This window comes from Populus trichocarpa, chromosome 16, assembly GCF_000002775.5.
Source record: "Populus trichocarpa isolate Nisqually-1 chromosome 16, P.trichocarpa_v4.1, whole genome shotgun sequence".
In the NCBI taxonomy this organism is placed as follows: domain Eukaryota; kingdom Viridiplantae; phylum Streptophyta; class Magnoliopsida; order Malpighiales; family Salicaceae; genus Populus; species Populus trichocarpa.
In genome coordinates, this window is record NC_037300.2 from 4,241,690 (window position 1) to 4,258,229 (window position 16,540).

The following is a 16,540-nucleotide window of genomic DNA, read 5'->3' on the forward strand; positions in this document are numbered from 1 at the left end:
AAAAAACTAATGAAGAAAAAGAAAAAATCAACTAGGTTAACCCGTCAAACCTGAGATCCGTGTCATGAAGTCTGATAACTAAATAAAAAAAAATTAATATCAACAAACTAAATAAAAAAAGTTAATTAAAAAGAAAAAAAAAAGCATCAACCTTTTCACCGTGGACTGGACTGTGCAGTTCACAGTGAAAAGCATAAAAAGAAAAAAAAAACTAAAGGCATCAGCCTTTTCACCATGGACAGCATACAATATTAAAAGATGAAATCGGAAGAACAAAACTAATGAGGAAAAAGAAAAACAATCTGAATCAACTGGGTTAACCCGTCAAACCTGGGATCCGTGTCATGAAAGTCTAATAATTAAACATAAAAAATTTAATATTAATAAACTAAATTAAAAGAATAATTACAAAAGAAGAAAAAAAGAAGAAAAAAAGACAAAAAAAAAAGAAACTAAAGGCATCAGCTTTTTCACTGTGGATTGCACTGTGCAGTCCACAGTAAAAGGCTTAAAAAAGAAAAGGAAAAAAAAGCAAAACAAAGGCATACGCCACGGGTTATTTTTTTTCTTGCATAAAAAATATCAAAAAAGGTTAAAATCTAAGAGTGTTATGTCTTTCTGCAAAGATATACCCAAGAGCCTTTGGTCTAACTGTAACACTTGACCCAAGAGTAATAATTATAATATTTATAATAATATTAAACTTACATGACTCAAGTTTAAGTAAGTCTGGTTGCAACACCGGACCCAAGAGCCTTGAATGTGGGTCTGGCTGCAAGGTCGTGTTATAAAAATGTGATAATTAAATAGATTAATTAAAAAGAAAAAACAAAGAAAAAAAATCAACGGGAAGAAAAAAACTAATGAAGAAAAAAAAATCTGAATTAACTGGGTTAACCCTTGAAACCAGGTTAACCCGTCAAACCTTAGATTCGCGTCATGAAAGTTTGATAACTAAATAGAAAAAAAAAATTTGACGGGTTAACCCATAATTAACTGGGTTAACCTGTCAAGTTCAGGATACGTGTCATAAAAGTCTGATAATTAAATAGAAAGAAATTTAACATTAACAAACTAAACTAAATGAAAAAAATTAATTAAAAAGAAAAAAAGCAAAAAAAATAAAATTTCGGGACTCGTCAAACCAGGTTAACCCGTCAAACTCGGGATCCGTATAATGAAAGTCTAATAACTAAATAAAAAAAATTTACCATTAACAAACTAAATTAAACAAAATAATTCATTAAAAGAAAAAAGCAAAAAAAAAACCCATAAAGGTATAAAAAACAAAAATAAATAAATAAATAAAAACAGAAAAAAAACGAAAAAAAGAAGAAAACGAAAAAAATATATATATTATAATATAATACTATAATTATAATAATAATTATTATTATATATAAGTATAATTAAAAGGCGTGGGGAAGCTACAGTGCTTTCCCCACGCCTTTTAGTATATTGTTAATTCTATGGTCTTCAATTCTCACCGTCTTCACTAACTTCAATGTGCCATATTGAAAAATTATTCATAAAAATTCCACAATTTTGGCTGTCAATTCAAAAGTTATATGCCAAGTAATTAAATTCAACCGTTTATTGGATGGCCCTTTTTTTTTTCATGTATAGTTATTTTATATAAGATACAAATATTATTAAATCTGACCTAAACATAATTTAAAATATAAATAATATATAAATATATGCACATGACATTTTTTCAATCCAAAATTGTGTATGTACACTTCATTATATATATATGTCATGTACGAATAAGATATAAATATAAATAAACTTAAGTACTGGTGGATAAGCATTATGATTCCTATTCAATGACAAAGAAAACGAAAGGGGAGTAAACTGAGTTGAAGAACATCATAGATGAAGGTGGCAGTGGCAATTCTGTAAACATCATATGTCTAGTTGCAAGTTATCTTGGAGCAACTTGCAAGAGGGGAAATCATGATCTCACAAGGCGGAGTAAAACAAAGTCTACTTTATTAATTAATCAACAAGCCAATGAGGATGAATAAACAAGATGATGTTGAGCAATAACCTTAAATTAGCGAACAAGAGGGGCAAAATCAAAGACAAAGAACAGAAGACGCGGGTAAACGGAGAAAAACGTGGAAGGAAAGCATGACTGTGAAAGACAGCAATTGGGCCAATATTTTAGCTGCTCAAGAAGCGGATCATACGTCTATAAAGAAATAGAAAATGGTCTTGCAAGGTGACTCTCTGAGGCAGGTATCGTCGGCGGAGAAGGGACGCAGAGGGCAGAGCTCCGGTGATGAAACAATCAGATAGCGTTTTGAAACTACCTCTTACTATTATTGGAAAAACACATCTGCAATGATTACTCTTTTTATGTTCAGTTTTTTTATCCCATCATCAGCGAAACGCGAGCTAAATAAATAATGATTGCTGAACTCGCTTTACCTTTCCAAAGAATCCACTAAACTAAACGCTGATGGGTTGAGAATTGGGTTAGCTGTCAGTAAAGCTCTGTGGTGGATTATCAGAAAAACAAAATTGACTCAAGGAATACTGATAAAAGGAAATTCAAGTAAATAATCTTGCGAGAGAAAAAAATAGAAGAGTTTATTCTCAAAGAACAAATATAAATACCAGCAATAGGAAAGCTGGCAAATCCTTATTCTGTATAGAATTTAAGCTACTATATTAAAAGATTTTTTGTTTTCGTGATTCAACCTTGTTTTTTACAAATTTTGAAATATTTTTTTTGTTTTAAATTAAATAGTTTTAGATTTTTTAAATTTTTTTATATATTGATATTAAAAATAAATTTTAAAATATAAATATAAATATTATTTTAATATATTTCTAAATAATACTTGAATCTAAAAGGCATGACTTAAGAGAAGAAGGGGGACTCACCGAGCCTCTAATTGACAATCTTGACTTTATTTTAGCCGGAAAAGATTCGCAATAGGTCCACGAGCTGGTATTTGGATTAGTGTTACCAACTCATAAGGCCTATATCTATTTTTTTTTATTAATGTAAGTGTCCGAGCTATATCTACTTTAATATCCTGTACAATCAATACGAAGCTAATCCAGCAATAATATATATATATATATATATAATGTTTTACTATAGAGTGAATTATTATGGATCATGAATGTTTTTACTATGGATTGCACTATTTGGTACTGTAGCGTGAGTTACTGAAAACTGTGAGTGATTTCATTGTGGATTGCACTGTTTAAGTTTGCTATTTGCTAAAAGCACTGTGAATTGAAGCGGTGCAATGACAAAGTTGTCCTTGCCATATAGAGTTGCAAAGATTACAAGGGGGTGGGGTTATCTTTTTGGTTATGGAGAAAATGGTCAGTTCGGGTTTAGGTGGGGCTAAAAGCCTCAGGCTGCAGATACCTGGCGTTGGGCTGCCCAGCCTGGGCGCTAGGGCCAGACCCGTTGCCTAGGGTCTGCAGAATCGCGTATTGGATCCTATGTCAGGACTCAATTCTCTTGGGCCCAGTATCAGAACTCAAGGTTCTTGAGTCTTAGTTTTTTCACATTATCGGTGCAACTTGGGTCAAAATTAACAAAATAAAATAAAATTATCTAAACCGTAGAAGATTTTTTAATATTGTCATTAAACTAAATACAATGGTTTTAATCTTGAAAACATATTACCTGACTTTTTACTTAGCCTAGATTTTAAATTAAATTATGTGAGAGTTTTGTTGATGTGACTTTATTGACTAAGCAAATTCAAAAAAAAAATCAAAAGAGAAAAAAAGAAACAGTCAAGTTAACCCAACTCAACCCATAATTCAGGTTATGTATTTCATTGGATTGAATTATTTTAAAATATTTTTTATTATATGATAAAAAATATAAAAATTGATTTATTATCAATTCAATATTGACTGATAAAATTCAATAAAATTTTTATCTAAAATATTGAATTGGAAAAAAATCCAAAAAACAAAAGAGCCAATGATAAACAGTAGCAATTATCCGTTTCAATTTCATTTTCAAACCAAATTTATTTATAGCTCGCCAAACATACACGTCCCCGAAAGTACCCATTTTCTGAAAATACTATTCAGACCAAACTAAATGCCCTTTCCCCAATCAAATTCAACACCCACAGGCCCATGAATTTAACACTGAAATTTCAGCATTATTAGGCCCAACAAAACAAACAAAACCCAGAAGCCAGAAGCCGCAACCACAAACCTAGTCCAAAACCACCTATAAAATTCCCATCTAGGGTTTTAACCCCTTCTGAGCACTCTTCCCCTCTATCTCAGAGCCACCGCGCATCCTCACACTAACTCAAACACAAAATGCCGGCTGGTCACGGTCTCCGGTCTCGCACTAGAGATCTCTTCGCTCGTCCCTTTAGAAAGAAGGGTTACATTCCATTGACAACCTACCTCAGAACCTATAAGATTGGAGACCATGTAGACGTTAAGGTTAACGGCGCCGTCCACAAGGGTATGCCTCACAAGTTTTACCATGGACGTACTGGCAGAGTCTGGAATGTCACCAAACGTGCCATCGGCGTAGAGGTCAACAAGCAGGTATATTTATCTACTTATTTCATTACCTGTTTTTGGTAATTATTTTTAGTGTGCTTGATGTTTTGTCTGTTTGGAAATGATAGGCTTTTTTTACATATAGTTTTGATCGACATAGATAGCTGCTTTATGGTTGATATGTTTTTTTTCCTCTTGTATCTTAAAGAAGCCAGTTAGTGCGAGAGTATCAATTTACGATGTTGTTGACTTACTGATGAACTTGAGGGTCTATTTATTTAGGTTTTTGGCTGTTTTTCTTATTGATTTTGTTGCTTTTTTTTTTTCTTTCTTAAAGTGCTATTTTCGTTATGGTTTTCGTTGCTTATTTGAGCATATGACTGTGCCAGTGAAAGGTAGAATCCCCCCCCCAAAAAAAAATGCTAGTTATCTGGCATTTGACTGAAGCTGAAATAACATGATGTGAGGAAAGGTTTTTGTTTTTCTTATTTTTTCGTTGACAATCTTTGTTTGTTGTTAGCTTCTGAATGGTTTAATTTTGCTTTTTGCATGAGATTGAGCCAACACTTTGTTTGTTGTTAGACTTCTTGATTCCTGTTGCACCATCGAAGGTGTTCTCTTTTTAGCTTCAATTGTAGATAACCTTAACTGATGATTCATGGGAAACAAGCTAGAAAATCATGTGTATGTTTTAATTGGGTATTTCTGAGCTGCTATCTGACATTATTTCTCCATTGCTCAACATGGCCTAATATTTTGTGCTTTGCATATCATTGTAATGGATTGACCTGCCTGTTTGTTTCCATGATGGTTGTTTGTTCTGCATTAGTGATTGTTGCTGTTTGCTGTATTTTATATTTTTTGTGGGTTGGAGGACTGCCATGTAATCCATTTTCTTGATCACAGGTGGGTAACAGGATCATCAGGAAGAGGATCCATGTCAGAGTGGAACATTTGCTACCCTCAAGGTGCACTGAGGAATTCCGTCTCAGGAAGAAGAAGAATGATCAACTAAAGGCAGAGGCTAAGGCCAGAGGTGAGGTTATCTGCACAAAGAGGCAGCCAGAGGGTCCTAAACCTGGTTTCATGGTGGAAGGTGCTACATTGGAAACTGTTACTCCCATTCCATATGATGTTGTTAACGATCTCAAGGGAGGTTATTAGGTTTCCTCCCAGCGTTTTGTTATGCAGTTTGTTTTATCGTTCTGCAGTCTTTGTGGACTGGTGCAAATCCATAGGATTTTCAATTTCAGTTTTAATTTCTGTCAGTGATTAAAGACATTCTCCTAAGCAAGATCATAACATATTTGAGGGAATTTGGAATTCATTTTATCCAGTTTTCAAATTAAATGTTTGCCCTCCAGTTTTGCATTTCATTTTACAGCACTCACTAGTGGGTAAATTTTGAAGATGCAGTATAGCTGCGTTCTTCAAACCATTCCCGCTAATTCAAGCATTGAATGTTAACTAGTAGATAAGTTATCCTCGTGTTTTTTTTGGCTGTCGGCATCAACTTGATAATTTACTGTTAGCTCCAATTTACTTGTGGAGTTGGAGCGAGCATGCAAGTTCTAGGCGTTGTGGAAAGAAACGAAGTATAAGTTTTGTCGGGCAGCATATTCGTGAACGAATTAGAATTGTAGTTTCTCAGGATTCCTTTCCACTTCTGTCGGGGTGTTTGATTGTGGTCTCCAACCATTTTCAGCCATGCATCAGCATTCGGCACTCCCTTTGTATTCTTTATTTCTGCTCTTCACCTTGTGTTGGAGAGGCAACTATGGTTGTGATTTGTAAATGTTTTTTTTTTATTTAGAAATGTATTAAAATAATATTTTTTTAGAATAGTGTGGAGAGTCAAAAGTTGGTCTAAATATATATAAAAAAAGATTAAATAGCAAAAAGAAAAAAAGAAATTATGTAATGTCATGGAAAACATTTTTTTTCTATCTTTTCGTTGTTTTTTTGTTTTCCTGACGACGTTTGCCTCGCATTTTCGTTTTTAAGATGGTTAGATATTCAATGGGAAGTAAATTATCCATTTAAAAATCAAATTGGATGCACTAGTTAATATTATTATTAAAAACTACTCAAAAAAATAGAAATTACGTATGCACAAAATTGTTAGTACATATATAAGCAGCGGTCAGCAAGCTAGTTGATAATTTGACAGATCTCTGTAGTCGTGGTATGCTCTCCCTGATGTCATCTTAACGAAGCATGGAAAAGGTTGAAAAAGATGGTCTCTTCAAAGAAAAGAATATATGCTTTACAGCAAGCTTGTCACAAGGACTACAGAAGTGACTTGGGGATCTAAGATACAAATTATTCTTTCGAAGAAAATATTCAGTAGCCAGTGATTTGATATGATTTGAACCCTTTATTTACGTTGAAAGAATCTTAGCTACTATATAATCAAGGCATTATCATCGAGGCCCCTCTCTTTCAACCAAGAGGAAGCTGAGCTGCAAGACCAGGCTGAAGCTGAAGCTGGAATATGAGGATATCCTACGCGCTCTTCTCTCTTCTACTCCTGCTAGTCTCAGGTTATTCTCTTTGAACCCTACAGATAATGAACCAGTTGCATATGTTCTATCATTACATTGTGTGTGTGGCAGAATTAATACATATTAAACCTGAAATAATCCTTAAAATTAACGAATCATATTAACATGTCGTAAACTGGACGGGAAGTATGATACTTAGTAGGTTAGGAAATTACATGCTTCATGGTTTCCCTCAATCTTTTCTTCCATATTGGCAGCCAAGTTTAGCCAACCCCGGGCAATCATCCACGAGGTCAATGCGGTGAGGATTCCAGAGCACACATGCCACAAGCTGCTAGACATGAACAGCTGTGATTCGCAGAAATGTAACCAAGAATGTTCCAAGGAACCTCTAGGAGTGGGAGAGTGTAGGAATACCTTTTGTTCTTGCACATATTATTGCAAGCAACCTCCAATGTAATGCATTTCCATCCTGCTTTGTCATAGAACAGGAGTCCGTATTCTGGCATGTACAAAATGCATATTTAGGTCTAGAGCATCATCAATGTGGGCATAAGAGATGAGTCTTGACTATTGTATACGGATACAGTATTTTAGTACAAAATCAGTGAATGCTATTTGATTTTTCTCTTCCTATCATCCATTGCCATCCATAGGTGTTGTCTTACACAGAGCAAGAGTACTAATTGACTCGGAAGGCAGTGTGCAGAAGGACTTGGGATAAGATCAAGTCATCACTTCCATGCGTTTTGTCTCTTTCGGTTCAATCATCTATCCTCATTTCTTTCTCTTATCGTTCAAGATGTTAGCAGACTGATGAAGAAACAAGGAAAAAAAAGCATCTGTTTTTGCACTTTTAAAAGATAACACACATTTTTGACCGTAAAGACAACACTCAGTGAACCTTGTAGGCTACGTTTTCCATCCAACCATAGAGAGAGATGAAAAACAAGACTTCATTCAAAATCTATTTTTGAATTCTTCGTTTATTCATGATGATAAAGTGCATCATATATATTATTGAAGGGGATTAAATAAATTGAAAGTACGTAGTGCTGAGTGAAAAGTGCTAGAGGTACAGAAGGGCAATAAGAAGAGCAAACACAAAGAAGATTAGGACCCATGTATGCTCATTGCCCATGGCCATTGTTGGGATCCGACTTGATTTCACATATTTTACCTTAAGCTTCTGCTCGTAGTTATAATACGTTAAGATGGCCCCGCCAAAAAAATTCTTGAAAGATAAATTACGCGAATCTTTTATCATCAGAAATTCCAAAACTGCTTTAAGCCGACTCAATACGAATTGAACATTGTTATTTCGATCAAAATCAAGCTTGTTAAGCTCTGAGCAAATCTGTCAAGCCCAATGTATGATCGCTTTCAGCAAATTAATCTTGCTTGGAATACATAAAACACATTCATAAGTAAAAAAAGGGTTCTTGAATAAACCTGATAAAATGAGGACAAGGACGAAGAAATTATTGTAATGAAGCTGACGCTTAGCCATCTAAACTACACTACAATTTAAAGCTGTTGGCGCCTTTAGTGGAAAGCCATGTTTTTGCTGGCCATCTAGCAGCTTCAGTATGTCAATTCTGTAAAGGGGTTAAGCAATTCCTATGTATATATAGCTGAAAACTATATACAACGCAATTTGTAACATGATCAGCTCCAGAATTTATTTGGGATTTAACCAGTTCCAGAATTAATTTGTGTCTCTTTTCAATATTTTATTATAAAAGAAGTAATATACACATTGCTTCCTTGGGGGAAAGGAAAAGTGGTTTTATATTCGTTAGAAAGAAAAAAAAGGACCAAGCTATGTTCCAAGGAGGTTGGGGCCTGGGTTGCAAGGGTACAAATTAATTCTAGCATACTACAGTACCTTGTATTCCAAAAGAAAAACAGAGAATTAGGCTATAAAGATATAAAGATAAAGTTTGGTTATTGTACCAGTACGTGCAAAAGAGACATAAGCAACGAAGATAACAGGAAAAAAATAGAGAAAAAATTATATTCGGTACGTAGCAATGTATAATATAAAATGATAGTTTTTATATCTTCTTTGTTTAGATAAACAAAACAGAATAAAATACGAAAAAATCTATTTTATTCTTAATATATATTGTTATTAAATTTATATATTTAAAAAATAATTAAATATATTTGTTTTATTTTAATTTATATTGAGTGTTGAAATTAATAATATTATAACTTTAATTATAAAACCAAGACTGACTTGATGAGTTAACTCAAGACCTAGACCAGTTCGAGTTTAAGAAAAAAAAAATAGAGGAATGATTGATTCAATTTACTTCGATCAAAAACTCCAGTCAACTCAAGTAAAAAGAAAATGAATTTTTAAAAGAAAAAAAATTGATCAAATAAGGTTGCTTTTATTATTACTATTATTATTTTAAAAAAATTTGGTTCAGGTGACCTGAACTTTGCCCCGGGTTGACTCCTGAGTTGGGTTTTAAAACTATGATAATAATCATCTTTACCCATACATTAACACGGTTCAACTCGTGTTGACCCTCCCAAACCGTGATCTGGGCCTTGCCTTAGTTGACCTGCAAGTAGGGTTTTAAAACTATGATAATAACAATTTTTATCATTATATTAACCTGGGTTAAAGTAAGTTGACCCTCTTGATTCGTGACTTAGGCCTTACCCCCTAGGTTGACTCCCGAATCAAGTTTTAAAACTATAATAATAACTATTTTTATTTTATATTGACCAAGGTCAACCCGAGTTTACCCTCCTGACACGTGATCCTGGCTTTATCCCGGATCGATCTTTTAGTCAAGTTTTAAAACTATGATAATAACTAATGTTGACTCGGGTCAATGATCAACCTCACACATGATTTGAATCTTGTCCCGGATTGACCCTCGAATCATCTTTTAAAACTATAACAATGACCATATTTATTTTTACGCTAACTCAAGTCAATCCCTATAACCAACTCAATTTCCATTTAAATAGTAAATGTTCCTTAATCTATAATCACCTCAATTTCCACTTAACCTTAATTTTTAAGGAAAAAAACTATTTAAATTTTTTAAAAACAAATCCATAAGAGTGTGGTTTTGGGTGAAAGGAAAAGGTAGGTTCTTGAATTCATGGATTCCCTCACTAAAATTATTTTAAATCTCTATTAAATAGTAAATGTCCTTCCATCTATAACCAACTCAATTTCCATTTAACTTTAATTTTTAAGTTCATTAAGAGACACGTGTCACATTCCAACTTAAAAAAATTGATTAAAAAAATGTAAAAAGAAATATAAAATCATAAGAGTGTGGTTTTGGGTGGATGGAAAAGGTGGGTTCTTAAATTCATGGATTCCTTAACTGAATTTCTTTTGAATTGGTGTTATTGGAAAGTGTAGGAAGGCTTCTCTTAAATCAATTTCAATGTTTGTTGTGTATGTGATTTTCCCTAATTGTTAGGTTATTAGAAATTTGAGAATTTGTTGGGAAAATGTTGGTTTGATTTAATTTTTAGAATCTTGTGTTTAAAATGGTGTAATTAGTAGAAAAATGAAATGAATTTGAAGCCAACCATGGATTTTTAAACCATGGGTGGCCAGCCATGAATGTTTATGTATAGGAAGTTTCTGATTTTGAACATGACTTTGTGTTAATGGTGTGTTTGAATTATTTTATTTATGATGTGATGATAAGTACATGTTTGAATTAATTATGTTGTTCTTGAAGCATTTTATAATGATTAGAAATTTGAGAATTTAATTACTAAAAAAATATTGGTTTGATTCAAGATCCAATATTTAAGATTTTATATTTGGAATGGTGTAATTAGTAGATAAATGAATGAAATTGAGGCCAACCATATGGATTTTTAAATCATGAGGATTGAATGATAATAAAATTTAGCAATTAAAAGAATGAGGATTGAATGATAATAAAATGATGGGACAACTCTAAAATTTGGAATGGTCAACGCGAATTTCATGGAGAATAGAGCGAACATAGGGAAAGAAGAAACAAAAGGTGGTTGGCAACTCATCACCATAAATCACCCTACACACGTCATCCTATATGGAAAAGAACATCGTGACACATCTAGCGCCATCCTAGAAGGCTAGGTGTGGTCATCAGAGGAGACCATATAAGTCGTCAGAGCTCTACAGCCTCCCTACTACTTCTAGCACGTGCATTGCATTTACCAACCTTTTTTAACCCTTCCTGCTAACATTAGTCACCCATATTTGTTTCATAATTCAATTTGGTTCATGAGAACCTAATTGCTCTAAATCAACATAATTTAAATATATTTTGACAAACCAAGCATATGAATATCCCATCGACAATACAAGACTTGTATATCTAGGTAAAAAGAAACTATCAATTCAATTCAAGAAAAAAAAATTAGAATGACCAAATTAAAAAAAAAACAACTTAAATAAAAAAAATAATACATAAACATTTTTCCTATCCAAGCAAACCAGGTCCCAATGGAACAAAATCAAAGCTGCCCAAATTTTTTCAAAGCCTCAAATTTAGTCCCCTAAGCTTTAATTGTTCTAAAAAAAAAATTAAATTAAATTTTATTAAAACTGAGTATCAATCAAGTAACAAAGAATTTCCTTGACACCTCGAGATCTGTATTTGTAAGCATGTAAAACAACATGCGAAGTCCGAACCTAATCTATTGCAATGTTAAAAGATCAAAAAACAATTTAACGGATCAAACAGTAAATTTATGAAGAAACAAAAAAAAATTATGAATTACTATTATAATCCACGATAATTTATTTTTTAATAAAGAATAGGTTTTTCATTTTTGTTTTTTTAATATGTGAACCCAACATGCCTTTTAATGCTGGCCAAATCCTTCAACTTGTTGCTAAGACTGAAAGACATGCAAAATATTTTCTTTTTTCGAAAATGACAAAACAAATAAAAAATGCTAAGATATGCAAAATATTATTTTGTAGTTATTCCTTTTCCTTTTAAAAAGGGGTTTTTCGGTATGATGCAAACATATGCTAAAATGATTTCTTTAAAAGGAATTGGCTATGAAAAATAATAAAAGAAGATTTAAATTTATATAAAAAATTGTTCTATCCTTTTTCGTTTTTTTAATTAGTTGTTTTTTTCTTTTGTATTATTCTCTTCCGAATTAACTGATGCAACCCCAAAAAAGCAATGAACAAGGCCTCAGCCCAAGCAGACAAGGAGAAGAAAAGAGAGCCTATTACATAAAATAACAACCCAAACCTAACATCATGGCCCATGAACACGTAAAAAAATTGACCCAGCCCGAGGGTCCATTCCAAATAAGGCCTCGAAAACCCATGTTTACACAATAGCCTATTATGGTATCAGCCCAGGAAACCGTGAATAAAAAAAAACCCAAAATTCTATCTCCAGATGTTAAGGGTGTTTTTGAGAACATGGTGCAAACTATGTTTTTAAAATTTTAATTTTTTTTTTTAAATAATTTTTTTTATATTTTTATATCGTTTTGATGTGTTGATATCAAAAATAATTTTTTAAAAATAAAAAACACTTTATTTTGATATATGTCTAAACAAAAAATATTTTTAAACTGTTACTGCTACCACAATTCCTCGTGCACCAAAAAAAAAAACACAAGAAAAGGCTATGGCTTTTGACATCTATTCCCTAGCTGTGAACGAAAACTTGTAAAAAGAACAGAACTTCACATGACATCAAAACAGAAGAGGAGGAGGTCGCATGCCCCTACTATATCAAAACTACAGAGAGCCATCTTGCCCTGCCCCTAGTGCTATGTTATGCTACCATATAAAGCAAAGCCAACAGGTGCTTTCCTTCTCTCGACAGTAACAAAATAGATTTTGAAGGGAAAAGAAATACACCTAAGGTCCCTTGATTCCTTAGCTCCTGATTTGATGATGCTATGCCACTCCAAGGATCGTCTTTGAAGCTTGAAGGATGTATTCTCGAAGGTGACTTCCCAAAGCTAGCGGCTTTAATAATGGTGATGCCCAGGGAACTTCTTGCTCTAAGAAAAGACTTGATCTCTCCCCTATGAAAGTTAGTAGCTCAGAAAAGAGAGTGGCTTTGCTAGACTTGCTGCTTTGAAGCCACAAGCAAGAGTAGAGATAGAAGTAGACCTGTGTTTATGTTCCTGGTATCCTATGTGATTGGGACTGATGTACATGAGAGAGTGGTTGGAGTTCGACGTGTTTTCAAGGAAAACATCAAGGGTTTTTCGGTGAAATCAAAGACTATTACATCTTGAATCTTATTTCTTGACTATTAAATCTTTATAAAATTTTAAATTAATTTTCTATATATAATTAAATTCAGAAAATATGATTTTTGAAACAACCACACGCCTGAGGTCAACAAACCAACACGCTGGCTCTGCAGACCAACACCCCTGGAGTCTGCAGTCACTTAGATCCTCCTCCAAACCAATTCTCTTGGGTCAGTCGTTCGGACTCAATTCTCTTGAGTCCGGCCAAGAGTCCAAGTCTTATGGGTCCGAATGAGGACCCAACTCTTTTGGGTCATGCGTCTGAACTCACTTCTATTGGGTCCTAACACGGGCCCTGCTAAGAACAAATTTGGAAAAATATATAATAATAGTTGTTATTATTATTATTATTATTATCGTTAATGATTATTTTAAAAAACTTATTACTGTAAAAACTTTGGACTAACAAGATTAATATTATTATTAATATGATAAATATTATTATTTGTATTCTAAATATTATTATCTTTATTAAAATTAAAAGTATTAGTATCAAGAATATTACTATTGTGATATAAATATTATGATTTTTCTTATTATTAATATTAACAATGCCACTATTTTTATTATAAATATTATAATTTTGATTATAATTAATATTATTCATATAATAAATAAATAATTTGTAGAAAATATTATAGATATTGATTTGAAGAGTGAAATTAAGAATTAATATTACTATTATTGTTGTTATTATCATTAGTAAATTTTTAAAAATAATTATTAAAAAAAAAGGTTGTTCAGCCATACCAAGGATATTAATTATATTTTAATTATTAATATTATGATTTCTCTTATAAATAATTTTATTTTTATTCATATTAATAATGTTAAAAATATTATTATTTGTCTTAGAAATATTTTTATTTTTAAAATATTATTAAACATATTATTAATATTGGGTTTTGTAGGTCGTCTCACCTAACTCTCTTGGGTCATGCGTCGGACCCACTTCTGTTAGATTATGAGTCCAGACCCAACTCTCTTGAGTCCGAACGAGGAACCAACTCTTTTGGGTCATATGTTTGGACCCAACACTCTTGGGTCCGGAGGAGGACTCAAGTTTCTTGGGTCCGGACAAGGACCCAAGTCTCTTGGGTCCTGCGTCCGTACCCACCACTCTTGGGTCATGCGTCCGGAACCAATTCTCTTGGGTTAGTCGTCCGAACCCAACTCTCTTGGGTCGTGCGTCCAGACCCAAGTCTTTTAGGTCCGGACACAAACCCAATTCCCACGAACCCAATTCTCTTGAGTTTAGACCTAAATCCCACGAACCCATTAGCTGAGTGGGTCATGCGTCCGAACCTAAGTTTCTTGGGTCGTGCGTCCGGACCCAACTCTCTTGGGTCTGGACGAGGACCCCAGTGTCTTGGGTTCGGACGAGGACCCAACTCTCTTAGGTGGGTCATGCGTCCTGACCCAAATCTCTTGGGTCAGGCGTCCGGACCCAACAATCTTGGGTCCTGCGTCCAGACCCCACGGAGTTGGGTTCAGCGCCTTGACCCGACAAACTTGGGTCATGATGCAGGACCCAAGAGAAATTAAAGGGTGAAGATAAGAACATTTGGTCTATAAACCTGCGGCAGTGCGCGAGCATACCACCTCGTATAATCTAGACAAGCTCATACCCATGAACTACTAACCATCCCTAAAAGCCTAATGCCCATCTTTTCTCAAAATGGGGGTTAGGCCGTTTTCATGTCTAAATTCAAAACCACCATTTTAGCTTGAGTTTAAAATAAAACATGTCTATTTAGGTAATCCCAGTCACAATAAACACATTTTTTAAAAAAAACAAACAATAATACATCTTATCTAAGATATGATGCATGAGTGATTATTATCTTTCCTATTACTTAACTAGCCCATTACATATAAATTCTGAAAACTAGTTAGGGTTTTCTAGTTATAATAAAACTAGATGGAGACTTATTTTTTTTTTACTTTTACCCTTCTTACATATAGCTCACTTTGATGTCTCATGCCATACTTGACATGATATTTAAAAACAGATTAAAATTATTAGGTGACCAATTTCGAGAAAAATGAGTCAAAATTATTAAGCCAACATCATCGACATGAGAATTTAAAAATGATCAAAATTCTTAGATGACCAACCTTGACATCAAATTTTAAAGGGGTCAAAATTATAAGGTGACTAACATTGACATGAGAATTTAAAAATGGGTCACTTGATCAATTGCATGAACTTCTCAGCATCATCTTAGACTCTTGCCTCAATTCATTTCAAGATAGTAGGCTCACTTGTTTGCTTGAGTTCAACTTTCGAGTAAATGATCTAGTTCTGAACCTAAACACAAGGCTTTAATAATGGTGATGCCCAGGGAACTTCTTGCTCAAAGAAAAGACTTGATCTCTCCCCCATGAAAGTTATTGCTCAGAAAAGAGAGTGGCTTTGCTTGACTTACTATTTTGAAGCCACAAGCAAGAGTAGAGATAGAAGTAGACCTGTGTTTAGGTTCCTGGAATCCTATGTGATTGTGACTGATATTTATGAAACTGGTTGGAGTTTGACGTGTTTTCAAGGCGAACATTAAGGGTTTTTAAGTGAAAGGAAGGTCATTAGATCTTCAATCTTATTTTTTGACCGTTAAATCTTCATAAAATTATAGATTCTTTTTCTATATATAATTAAATTCAAAAGACATGATTTTTGAAACAATCATTATTCTCAATAATAGTTGTGTTCAACAACTATTTCCAATAACGGTTGTGTTCAACTGCTCTTCTTAATAACGGTTGTGTTCAAACTATATTATTTTCCTAATATTTTTTTAACTTGTGTTACTTTTCCAAAACTTTTATCAAATTGTATTAAAATTCTAAAATACCCCAATGTCTCTCTCTCTCTCTCTCTCTCTCTCTCTCTCTCTCTCTCTCTGCTACCCTCTCTCCTTAGTCTGCTTTTATAAAGGGCTAGGAAGATTTCAGACCTTTATTTTCTAGCCGCTGATATCAATCTTTTGTTTTATCATTTCTTATGTGTTTTTTGTTTAATATAATTGTGTATCAACTATATTTTATTCGAGAACCCAACCTAGGATTAGAGGACTGTCATCAGCTTCTATCCTTGTATGTTGACTATCAAGTAATAGAATTAGTGAATATATGTTTGCATTTGTCATGTTGATGTTTCATGTTTGTTTTTGTTTGATATAAATGTGTATCAATTGTCTTTTATTCAAGAACTTAACTCAGGATTATTTTCTCCTATCATTAGGTGGTGGCTA

At 33.3% G+C, this 16,540-nt stretch overlaps 1 protein-coding gene and 1 long non-coding RNA gene across 2 annotated transcripts; both read left to right on the forward strand.

Annotated features, from left to right (window-relative positions):
• The first annotated feature begins 4,217 nt into the window (after nucleotides 1-4,217).
• Nucleotides 4,218-5,859, forward strand: LOC7469902 (60S ribosomal protein L21-1). Its single transcript, XM_002322705.4, has 2 exons — nucleotides 4,218-4,554; nucleotides 5,416-5,859. The coding sequence occupies exons 1-2, from the start codon at nucleotides 4,318-4,320 to the stop codon at nucleotides 5,671-5,673; spliced, it is 495 nt and encodes a 164-aa protein (XP_002322741.1). The 5' UTR covers nucleotides 4,218-4,317; the 3' UTR covers nucleotides 5,674-5,859.
• A 612-nt stretch (nucleotides 5,860-6,471) lies between these two features.
• LOC18106172 (uncharacterized) lies at nucleotides 6,472-7,650 on the forward strand. Its single transcript, XR_002978287.2, has 2 exons — nucleotides 6,472-7,052; nucleotides 7,271-7,650. It is a non-coding gene; the product is annotated as an uncharacterized LOC18106172 (long non-coding RNA).
• Nucleotides 7,651-16,540: the final 8,890 nt, after the last annotated feature.